At 37.8% G+C, this 11,576-nt stretch overlaps 3 protein-coding genes across 6 annotated transcripts in view; 2 read left to right on the top strand and 1 right to left on the bottom strand.

Moving 5' to 3' along the window:
* LOC107492620 (uncharacterized) overlaps positions 1–903 on the bottom strand; it is a 3,544-nt gene extending 2,641 nt beyond the window's left edge. The window contains 2 exon segments of the mRNA XM_016113654.3: positions 20–277; positions 731–903. Of these exon segments, the coding sequence (XP_015969140.1) occupies positions 20–274 (255 nt within the window). The 5' untranslated portion in view covers positions 275–277; positions 731–903.
* A 247-nt stretch (positions 904–1,150) lies between these two features.
* On the top strand, positions 1,151–4,405 carry LOC107492621 (cytoplasmic tRNA 2-thiolation protein 2). 4 transcript variants are annotated; one of them, XR_001592814.3, is made up of 8 exons: positions 1,151–1,510; positions 1,702–2,050; positions 2,189–2,275; positions 2,544–2,665; positions 2,804–2,882; positions 3,181–3,575; positions 3,892–4,002; positions 4,116–4,405. XR_001592814.3 is itself a non-coding variant. In XM_016113656.3 (8 exons), exons 1-7 carry the CDS (start codon positions 1,215–1,217, stop codon positions 3,938–3,940), a joined length of 1,377 nt encoding a protein of 458 aa, XP_015969142.1. In that variant the 5' UTR covers positions 1,151–1,214; the 3' UTR covers positions 4,116–4,405. The 4 variants fall into 4 exon arrangements, 3 of the variants coding, with proteins under 3 accessions (XP_015969142.1, XP_052118581.1, XP_015969141.1); XM_016113656.3 differs by having other exon boundaries at positions 3,892–3,940; XM_052262621.1 differs by having other exon boundaries at positions 3,892–3,940; positions 4,065–4,405.
* Positions 4,406–6,018: 1,613 nt separating this feature from the next.
* LOC107492622 (uncharacterized) lies at positions 6,019–7,310 on the top strand. The gene has a single exon (XM_016113658.3). The coding sequence runs from the start codon at positions 6,055–6,057 to the stop codon at positions 6,838–6,840; it is 786 nt and encodes a 261-aa protein (XP_015969144.1). The 5' UTR covers positions 6,019–6,054; the 3' UTR covers positions 6,841–7,310.
* The last annotated feature ends 4,266 nt before the right edge of the window (positions 7,311–11,576 follow it).

The following is an 11,576-nucleotide window of genomic DNA, read 5'->3' as shown; positions in this document are numbered from 1 at the left end:
GATGCAACAGCGCCTAAACAGAAGAGTTAACAATCTCAATTCCAATCCTCTTATGACTAACAAGCCACATAGAAGACAAAGATTTGGTAAATTGCAAGTAAAATGGCAACTAACCAAGAACTACAGTTGTATCTCTAGCTTTCCCAAGTGGTCTACCATCAGGACGTATAGCTTCGGCAAGATGACGCTCAAAATATTTAAGTGGGAAAAGGCGCCTAAAGGCATCAACCTCCATTTCTGATGAAAGATCCTTGGAAGCATCTGGAAATCCCATACTCTTTTGCATATTTAAATAAATAAACAAAAAGTAATGTAAGAACACATCTACTCATCAGAGCAATGAGAAGGAAACAATGCAACTGCACAAAGAGTTGCCATCCATGAAATGGTGGTAACAGTGACAATACTAAAAGTTAAAAATTAAAATTGCAACTATTTTCTACTTCTAGAGGTTCTACCATAAATTATTCTGGAAATGCATAGGACCCATTATTTACAACGTAAAAAACTTACGTTTTTATTTCCACCTATGAAGATAACAAGAAACAAAAGATCAAATGAAACTCAATGAAATGTTCCACAGGTACAAAATCTCACATAACAAAAAATCAATGAGGAAGAACATTCAAACAAGAATAGGAACTCAAATTGCAACGTAGAAATGCACAACAATAAATAATTAAAAATCATATATTAAAAAAGGCGCGAATAGCTGGGAAATGGTACTGACTGTATAAGAAGCAGCAGCTTGCCAGAGAGGAGGTGGACGACAAGAATGTCCAAGCCGATGGTCGTGCCGGGGGATCCGCCGGGGTGGTGGCGGTGTTGCCAGAGGCGGTGGCGCCGATGGTCGGAGAAGAGTGGTGTAGGGTGCGGCTGGTGTTTGGCGAGTGAGGAGCTTAGGTCTCCGTAAATGAAAGCTCTAAAGTTCTTTCTCTTTTTTTTATTATTTTTTCCAATGTTGCGTGAAAAAAAGGCCCAGCCCAGGTGAGGCTCAAGCCAATTTATTTTTTATTTGGGCTGAAAGTGCCAATAATTGTTCTCTCATATTTGGGACTTCCTAAGCCCATTCTCATTTTACAGCCCAATCAAAATAATTTCGAAAGGAAAAAAAATTAGACTAAACTTCTGCAGTAATATTATTCCTAGCGAGAATTGGGGCGGTTCCGAAAAACCCTAAACCCCGGCGACTGAAGAAGCTCGATTCAACGTCAATGGCGTGTAACGGCTCTGGTTGCCAATCCGGTTGCTACAAAGACGAAGAAGAACCGAAGCGTGAGAATCCAGCAGTTCCAACAAAAACCGATTCAGCGAGCAATGGGAACATCTGCGTCAAGTGCAAGCTGAACGACTCTGTTTCGGGTTACGGCGGCATCGACGATGGTCGCTTCTGCGCTGATTGCTTCAGGAGCAACCTGTTTGGGAAGTTCAGATACGCGGTCACCTCGAACGCCATGATCTCTCCCACCGATAAGGTCCTTGTTGCATTCTCAGGTGGCCCTTCTTCAAGGTCAGTTCAATGAAATTTCTTAGTTTGTTTGTATGAATCAGAAAATCTGTGTTTTTACTGTGAACTCTTAGAAGCATGATAGAAGATATATTCGCATTACTTTGTAAAAGTTCTTTTTAGAAGCTTATCCAAGTTCATACTATGATTGGTCATGTTTATAGATGATGAAAATGTATGCATTTTCTGTTTAGGATAGCTTTGCAGTATGTGCATGATTTGCAAGAGAGGGCACAGAAGAATTTTGATGCCTGTAGAGATAGGTCGTTGCCTGTGTTTGGTGTTGGAGTGGTGTTTATAGATGAGAGTGCTGTTGTGCCGATTCCTTCTGGTGAGATGGATGAGGCGGTTGGATTTGTTTCTTCGGTTGTTTCGTGTTTAGCCCCGCCAAAGAAGGAGTTGCATGTTGTTCCTATTGAGACAATTTACTCGTCCAATTCTAGTGACGGAAAGGACAGGCTGTTAAAGATTCTGAATGCTGTGAGTGATCCCACTGGAAGGGAGGATTTGTTGGTTAATATTCGCATGTTGGCACTTCAAAAGGTTTGATTCTGAACGCCATAATGCCATACACTTATCTCATCTTAGATAGAAGCTTGTGCCTTGTGGATGTATGTGTGTGTGTGTGTGTGTGTGTATATATATGAAAGCAGCTAATTTAAAATGTTTTACATTATGCAGGTTGCTTCTGAATTTGGTTATAACAGACTTGTTCTAGGATCATGCATTTCAAGAATTGCTTCTCATGTCATTTCAGCCACTGTGAAGGTTTGTTGTGGATTTTGAGTGAGCGAAGGTCGTTAGTCCTGTAGCCCATATATAACCATTAAATGTGAATATCTGTGTCATGCTTCATTCATGAGAATGCCAAATTGACTGGTCCATGCCTAGTTTAAGATTCTTGTCCACATTGTTATGAATAAAATTAATCTTTCAGCTTATACTCTGTTGTAGTTCTTATATATGTTTCTTGTTTCAACCATTCTACATAGAAGATGACCTGATAGAGTGCATCCTTCTGTTCATGTTTTTACAGGGTCAGGGATATTCATTACCTGCAGATATACAGTATGTTGATGCTCGATGGGAAATTCCAGTTGTGCTTCCTCTACGTGATTGTTTCGCTCAAGAGATCAACATGCTTTGCCGCCTTGATGGGTAGAAAATTGTTTCTTTTGTGTCATGTTAAGTGTTGTATCATATATTACTTTACTTTCCGTGTATTCTTTAATGTGCCAGACTCACTGAGTTGTATAATCGATTGAGTACATGTCTTTGATCTGTTTGGCAGGGCAGTCTAAAGACTTTAAAGTTGTCTACAAGTCCAAGCTCTACCATCAATGGCTTGGTCTCATCATTTGTACAATTATTGCAGGTATGATTTGTTGCACCTTGTCCTTACCCTTCTATACAACAGAGACACTTTTGAAGCTGGGTTTTAAAAATAGTAGGTCATATGATCCGTTTAATTAATACCTCAGTTGGAGCCAGTGATTCCCTTTAGACTCCTCTTGTTTTAACATATAAAGTTATCTTAATTGGTATACCCATATACAAATGTGCATACATGGGTATGGGTATGTGTATGTGTATTATTGTAATTGAATTATATGTTAAAGTCTTGTTTACAGTAGCTGTGGCTTTAAGTTTGGAAATGAACTCCATTTTTGCAGGAAGAAAACCCATCTAGAGAGAGCACAATTGTGAGAACAGCTGGGAAACTCATTCCTTTCCAATTTAACAAGATTCCCGAGATCACTGATGGTCATGTTCCCTTGGCAACTCGAAGACGCCAAAAGAGATATAATCTCAAATCGAATGAATCTGTTTCCTCGGAATCTTTCTGTCCTCTCTGCAATAGCCCACTTGATAAGTCTGAGATTGTTAATCGAAGCAACCATGATAATGGTAGCACTGGTGAATTTTTTTATGCTGCTTGCTGTTCTAGTTGTCAGTATCAGATACTTCCAAGAGATTCCACGACAATGGAGCAATTTTATACGGATTTACCCCAATCTATAGTTTCCAGATCAGAGGAAGCAAACAATTGTAACTTGAGTCTGCTAAGGTGAGTGACTGTTTTGATGTCAAGATCAATGGATTGCATTTCAAATTCAGTTATAACTCATGCTTAGCTATAACCACTCAGCCTTCTTTAAAACCCTTACTGTGGTACTGGTCTACTGGGTGCATGTTAAATCAAATTTGAGCTCTTGCTTATTAGGCAAATATTTACTTTCTTCATATTGCAATTCTTTTTACTGTCATGATGGTCTTCGCTGGATTACATGTAGACCTGAAAATTCTACTCATCTTATGCTAGGAGCTATCGATCACAATATTCATTGCATCAAAGTTTACATAGCACTATGCTTTCTTTTCAGGGAACAAATACAAGATTGCTTGCTTTCAGATGATGAAGAAGAAACTTAGGTATACTTTCCCGGTTTCCCCACATTGAGGCTCTTAGTTTGAGGGCATGAATTCAAGTTTTGGTAATTGAATATTTGAATTTACGATTTTGAGTAACGTACTACAATTTTTGGCTTATGGCAAGAGAGTTTATCTATGGCATTAAACATCAAAATCTACTGGCCTCCTTCAACAGAAAGTTAAAGTCTTGGATTCATGAAGTGAACAATTCGAAGAGTGACAAAGCTGACCACAGATACTTGTGCCTCATGCGTCACGCGGGGTGTTCAATTTTTCCTCATTAAGAATCGCTTTAAAGCTACTTCAAGTGTTAATAAACAGGGTTGGATCATTTTAATTTTCCCCTTATTATTATGTGTGTATATTATTTCATTAAATGACATTGTGGTAGTGTACTGTAACTTAAGTTAAAAGATAGGTTGGATCACGACCCAAATAAAGGAAAGTGGAAAAATTATTCTGCAATTTTTTTGTAGCTAGCGATTTCTTTTTCTCCCCATTAACATATTTGACGTTTAGTTAGTGCTATCTTTGATAAAAACTTGTCTGAACTAAGTTCGAGATTTTTGTATGAACATGCACGAAAAACATCTATAATCGGTTATATATAACTAATTCAACTGCCACTAAATATATAAACAACTATGAATCATTAATTACAGAGGATCACTTCCAATTTGGCAATTTCTACCAAAATTTATGCTATTTTGAGTGGTTTAGTGAAGAGGGAAACAATAACGGCTAGTACATGCAATCTCATGAAGAACTCGTCGTTTTTCACTCATTGTAGACATGTCAACATTAAGTATTTGCATATCCATTTTCCTTTCCCTTTCCTTAGCCATCCTTTCCATTTCCATTTCCATTTCCCTTTTCTTTGCATTTATCTCCATTTCTTTAATATATTTCTGAGTTTGTAAGTCTTGTTCTTTCATTGCCGTTTGAATTTGTAACTCCTTTTTTTTGATTGCCATAATTTTTTTCCTATATTGCCTCTCCTCTTCTCTTTCTTTTTTTCTATTCATTAGTTCCTTTTCTCTAAGGTTGTTAATATCTTTCATGAGAGATAGTTTTTTAACAACCGATAATTCCTTTTCGCTAAGATCTTCACACATTTGTACTTTTCTCTTACCCTTTCTCTTCTTCTTTGATCCTTGTTGGCGAACGGGAGAGTCCACACCGGTTTTCATAACCAACGTTGTTTCTGTATTTGATGATGATGAGTATTGCGGATTTGGACTAGATTGTATCGGAATATGAAGGGACGGATTAGAAGAGCCACCAACACCAAATGAGTCATGTCTCGATGCACTGAATTGAGTTTGAAATGGCAAGGATGTTGGAGTAATATTTTCGATAAAGGGGTTAAATATGGATGAAAATGGAAAATGTGGTGTTTGTGAATTTTGATTATGTGGTTGAAATATAGGGAATTGATTATTATAAGGAGTTTGAAAATTAAAATTAGGAAGATTTTGTGGATTTGGATTTTGAAATGTATTTGATAGGATGAAGTTTTGATTTGGAATCTGAGAGTTTGAAAATTGAGATTGAGTTTGAAATGGCAAGGATGTTGGAGTAACGTTTCCGATAAAAGGGTTAAATATGGATGAAAATGAAAAATGTGGTGTTTGTGAATTTTGATTATGTAGTTGGAATATAGGGAATTGATTATTATAAGGAGTTTGAAAATTAAAATTAAGAAGATTTTGTGGATTTGGATTTTGAAATGTATTTGGTAGGATGAAGTTTTGATTTGGAATTTGAGAGTTTGAAGTTTGAGATGGTCGGATATTTAAAATTTGAGAAAAATTTTGTAAATAATTAAAAAAAGAGTTGAATTGGTTTGGATCCATATTTTTGAGCAAAAAATAATTTCAGTAGAACTTTAATTTCATAAACTTTGAAAGAAGATGAAGGAAGAGTAGAAGAAATTGTGAAAATAAAAGTATATGTAAGTAGTATATATAGAATAATAAAAATAACGGCTAGTTTTGCAACGGCTACTTAACGGCTAGTATTGTAACGGTCACTTTCATAGTTGGTCTAAGTAGAGTTAAATTTTAGAAGTGTTATGTAAATGATTAGATGAGTTTTGAGAATTTTGACGTGGAATGCACTGCATGGCACCAGAGAAAGAAGACGACGGCACCGCCACGTCGCCGGAACCACAGCCGTCACCTAGCGGCCGCTCCATCTGCTCCTCCTGCCACCGCCCTAATCCGGTATGCCTCTGCCACGTGCTTCCCCCTCACCCCATCGAAATCTCCACACAACTCCTCATCCTCCACCACCCTCACGAGGCGCACCACAAGCTCTCCACAACTCCTCTCCTCATTCGATCCCTTCTCCGCGCCACCGCCGTCACCGGCCGCCGTCTCCGCCCCGGCCTCTCCCCCTTGCTCGACCGATCTCCTCCTCCTTCCGTTATCTACCTCTTTCCGGCAACATCCTCCACTCCGGCCGTCGACATCTCCGACCTGAACGTGCAGGACCTCACGCGAAACGGCGAGAGAGAGCTTGTGTTGATCGCGTTCGACGGCACGTGGAAGCACGCGCGTGAGATGGTGAAGGCGAGCGAGGAGTTCCTCCAATCTAGGTTCGCTGTTAGGGTTTGTTTGGGAGTAGATGAGACCGTGAGTGGCGGAAGCATCTACGATTCGGAGTTAATTCTGAGAAAGGAACCGTTTTCTGGTTGCGTGAGTACCATGGAGGCCGTGGCTAGGGTTTTGAGGGTTCTTGAGCCGAATGGAGTTGAAGTTGAGAGCATGCTGATTGAGATTTTGAGGGAGATGGTGAGGTTGCAGGCTGGGTTCTTGAAGCCGATGAATCCGAGGCCGAAATTGCTGAAGAAGGCTAAGGAAAAAGAGAAGAAAATGATGGAAAAAGATGAGATTTGAAAGCTTTAGCGATCTCTTTCGTGGAATTCAACTGGTATATCGAAATTGGTTCGCGACCATCGTTTAAATTGCGGCTGCGATAGCAATGCCATTAGTGCAATCGGGAGAAACTGCCATGATTTAGTGCTCCTGTGTTGCAGAACTGCCATGATTGCTGTTGCTGACTGAAATTATTTGCTTGTAGTCAATGGCTATGGCTCAGTGAGTAAACTTTTCTGTGGCAATGTTTCTGCTTTGTCACTAAGCTGATTATAGATGCCATTTGGTCAGTATCATTTCTTTGTTATGCCAATGCTTTGGTGTACAATTCTTGATAGTTGATGTGAAAAGAAATGGAAAATTGAGCTGGAAACAACAAAGATGCGTGGGAAAATCGAAGTTTGGGATCAATTCATTTTTATTATCATATTCTTCCCATATATCATTCGAATGAGCTGAAATTGGTTTTTCAATATCACGACATTCTACAGTTTGCCGGTTTCTTATGTCCCTTCGAGTTCGAATAAGGACAAAAACACTGAATTTTGTTGATTCAGTTTTCATACATTGACTTCGTTAGTGCATGATTATTGATTAGCAATTTACTTTTACTTGTCTGTTTTTGATGTGCTGATTTAAGCTCGATAACTGTATACAGTAATATGGTTTTGAAGTTTCTAGATTACTCATTGGGATCCAAGTCATCAATCTTTTGACAGAGGTACATAAAAACAGCATATTGAAAATTTGAAAATCTTAATAACAGAAGCTATATTTAAATGGAACAGAAATGCAGAATACATGACAGCAAAAAAGCTTATGCTCTAGTGATTAATGTGCATGTCAACCAGTTTGAGTAATATGGATTATTATTATTATTATGCTAATAAACTAGATATCACATTATTGCAAAAGTCAATCATCTTCCTGATGGTCACTACTGAATGAGTTAAATTGCAATTTGAAGCTGTAAACTTTTTAGAAAGCTGAGTAATTTGGATTTTACCATGTGAACAAATATATTGCTGATCTTGGTAGTGAAATTCAGTAGCCATGGTTGAGTTTACTTATCTTTTATTTTGATAAATCATGAATGTGGTAGTTCATATATCTGTCATCCTGGGAATCTGGGTTTCCACTTTCCGGTACTAAGTTGATGACTTATACAATTTTACAACCATTTGTTATCTCTAATGTGCTCTGCTTTTTGGCACTCTTCAAGAACCCATTAGAGAGAACAAACGGTTGCATCTCTGTATAAGTCAAATAAACTTGGCCTTTGGAATCCCAGATTTGCAGGATCACTAACTTCCAATATGAACTTCCAGCTTCATGATTTTCCAAAACAAGACGAATAAATACAAGCTTCATGAAGGAGCAGATAAAAGGAGAAGGTTTAAGGATCACTCAGATACTTTATTAGAGAAAGCGACAGTTTCATTGCCATAGTTGGTCGAAGCCGGAGTTCAGATGTGTCTGCCATTTCTTTATTATTATAGAAGCCATGTCAAAAGCTTCAAAATGACATAACAAGATGCAAAAGAACTAAAATATACGCATTGGGGTCACCAGAGGGTGACCTTCACATCCAACCAAAATACCACACTTGGCATTAGCAGCTGAAATATGTTGAAAGTACCCAAATTCCCAAATCCACCCATTCCTAAACTCTTGATGACCTACCTCATAATGAACAAGTGGTAGGTACATCACTAATAATATGAACATGGATTCAGTTTGACTCATTTGGATCTGCTACTGGTGTCTGTATGTGTGTGTATTGTTCTGTGCTTTTATAATGGTGTCAAAGCATCCAACATTCTATTTCACAACCCCAATTACAAAGCAAAGTATAATTTGAACAAACCATCGAAGGAAAGGAGCCAAGGAATCCTTCCTGAAAAGTGGTGTTTGAGTCTCAGTTTTTTCAAGTATAATAGGTATTCTTTTTGTTTGCTTGTGTCATAGCATGGTGAATATTCATTGCCCTAAGATTTAGCATAGTATGTTATAGATACTTAAAGTTTAAATGGTGACAATCTTTCAACTAATATAATCAGGAAGACAGTTCACAGAACAGTATAAATATATATCAAATAGGCCTGAACCAAAATTGATAAATATAAGTGTTATTTGCTCGGCCAACAAATGTTTGCTTGAACTTGCAACTGAAATATTTTTAGTATGTCGAGATACGTAAGTATAAAATACTAGGAATTCAATATCTTTTAGCCTTGAACATTTTAAAATAATTTGAAAATAACCCAGAGATGCTAAACAGAAAGGACCTATATTTTTTTTTTCTCATAACAAAATATTAGGGTGACATCGGCATCCGCCCTAGGGTGTAGGCTCAACGAACATTTACAGAGGTAAGAATTACCGGCTAAAGGAGCTCTCATGGCCACAAAGAGGATTTAAACTCACATTCTTTTGTGTTGACTAGATCAAATCAAAATCAGATTTCTAATTTATTTCATGAATCTTTTCTGTAAATAAAATTAATTATAATATCCTTTCCAGTTTTAGTTTAGCTTATTTTTAGAGATTTTATGATTAGAAATCTTTCCTTATTTTAGGCTAGTATTTTTTTCATTTTTTAGTTATTTCTATTTCTGTAATTTCTCTATAAAGAGATGATTTTCTGTACATTTGAATATACATAATATTCAGACACTTCAAGTTGGTATCAGAGCAGAATCTCTGCACTGTGCCTCTGATTTATAGATATGGCTGACAGTTTCTCAGTCATTAATCATGAACAAAAGGAGAACACCACTCCTACTCCATCAGATTTAAAATCTGAGCAACGGGTACTAGTTAGTGGTGACTCCCATTCAGTTCAGATCACCACATTTCGAATCAATGGGTCAAACTACCTTAGGTGGTCTCAATCAGTTCAGATGTACATTCGTGGAAGAGGGAAGATTGGATATCTCACCGGTGAGCGAAGCCATCCTAACGTCACTGACACACAATATAATGTGTGGGATACCGAAAATTCCATGGTGATGACATGGCTGGTGAACTCAATGGAGGAGGATATCAGTAGTAACTATATGTACTATACCACTGCCAAAGAATTGTGGGATAGTGTCAAGGAGATATACTCTGATCTTGGGAATAAATCCCAGATTTATGAACTTACTCTAAAAGCTAGAGAAATTCAACAAGGGAGTGACAACGTCACCAAATATTTCCACACATTGAAGCGGGTGTGGCAGGACCTTGACCACTTCAATAACTACAAGTGGATTTCAGCTGCTGATGCCAAACACCACCAACAAACAGTGGAAGAAGGGAGGATATTTCAATTTCTTGCAGGCCTCAATGTGGAGCTAGATGAAGTTCGTGGCAGAATTATTGGAAGAGCAGTCCTACCCTCAATTGGAGGAGTTTTTGTTGAGGTTAGAAGAGAGGAAACTCGTAGAGCTGTGATGATGGAAAAAGGCAAGACTGAACAGACTTCTTTGGAGTCTAATGCACTCTTAGTGGCACCTGCTGCACTTAAAAGTTCATCAAATCAGAAGCATCCCTCCAATCTTTGGTGTGACCACTGCAATAAACCTCGTCACACCCGAGAAACCTGCTGGAAGATTCATGGGAAACAACCTGGTCCCAAAATACGTGTTACCCCAACTGCTCATGAGGCTGAAAAATCATCCTTCAGTAAGGAACAGGTTGAGCAGCTCATAAGGCTGTTAAATTCCAGTTCTTTATCTAGTACTCCTAGTGGTTCTTTGGCTCAAACAGGTAATTTTAGTATTCCTATGTCGCTTAACTGCACCTCAAACTTGAATGCACCATGGATTGTCGATTCAGGTGCATCTGACCATATGACCAGCCTCTCTCCTTTATTTAAAACTTATTCTCCTTCTTTTGAAAATAAGAAAATTAGAGTTGCCGATGGTAGTTTTTCATCCATTGCTGGAAAAGGTACCATTAAATTGTCCAAAAACATTGACCTAAGAAATGTCCTACATGTACCAAAGCTTTCTTGTAATCTTCTCTCTATTAGTAAAATCTGCAAGGATTCCAATTGTGCTGTGACATTCTTTGACACTCATTGTATTTTTCAAGACTGGACCTCGGGGAAGATGATTGGCAGTGCTAAGATGATGGACGGGATCTATCATTTTGAGGATATTTCGGAAGATAAAGTAGTTCAAGGATTTAGTGGTATTAGTTCTATGCCTATAAAGGACCAAATAATGCTCTGGCACAATAGACTAGGACACCCTAATTTTCCATATCTCAAATATTTGTTTCCAAGTTTGTTTAAGAATATTGATTCTTCCTTACTTAAATGTGAAAGTTGTATTCGTGCAAAGAGTCATAGAGTTCCTTATTACTCTCAACCTTATCATGCATCTAAACCTTTCCAGTTGATTCATAGTGATGTATGGGGTCCATCGAAAATAACAACTCAATTTGGAAAGAAATGGTTTGTGACTTTTATCGATGACCACACACGACTATGTTGGATCTATCTCATGCATGAAAAATCTGAGGTTTCTAAAATTTTTCAGTATTTTTCAGAAATGGTAGAAACTCAATTTGACACAAAAATTTCAATCTTAAGAAGTGATAATGGTATTGAATTCTTTAACAAAAATCTTGATAAATTCTTCAAAAAAAAAGGTATTCAACATCAATCTACATGCCCCAATACACCCCAACAAAATGGCATTGCTGAAAGGAAGAATAAACGTCTTCTTGAAGTAGCACGTACCATTATGTTTGAGGATAATGTTCCA

Source organism: Arachis duranensis, chromosome 6 (genome assembly GCF_000817695.3).
Source record: "Arachis duranensis cultivar V14167 chromosome 6, aradu.V14167.gnm2.J7QH, whole genome shotgun sequence".
Lineage (NCBI taxonomy): Eukaryota > Viridiplantae > Streptophyta > Magnoliopsida > Fabales > Fabaceae > Arachis > Arachis duranensis.
Note: the sequence above shows the minus strand (reverse complement) of the source record. Positions and strands in the feature narration are given on the sequence as shown.

Coding starts and splice junctions, on each gene's coding strand:
- LOC107492621 (XM_016113656.3), top strand. CDS start 1,215: ATGGCGTGTAACGGCTCTGGTTGCCAATCCGGTTGCTACAAAGACGAA. Junction 2,051..2,188: donor GCATGTTGGCACTTCAAAAG/GTTTGATTCTGA, acceptor TACATTATGCAG/GTTGCTTCTGAATTTGGTTA. Junction 3,576..3,891: donor TGTAACTTGAGTCTGCTAAG/GTGAGTGACTGT, acceptor CTTTCTTTTCAG/GGAACAAATACAAGATTGCT.
- LOC107492622 (XM_016113658.3), top strand. CDS start 6,055: ATGCACTGCATGGCACCAGAGAAAGAAGACGACGGCACCGCCACGTCG.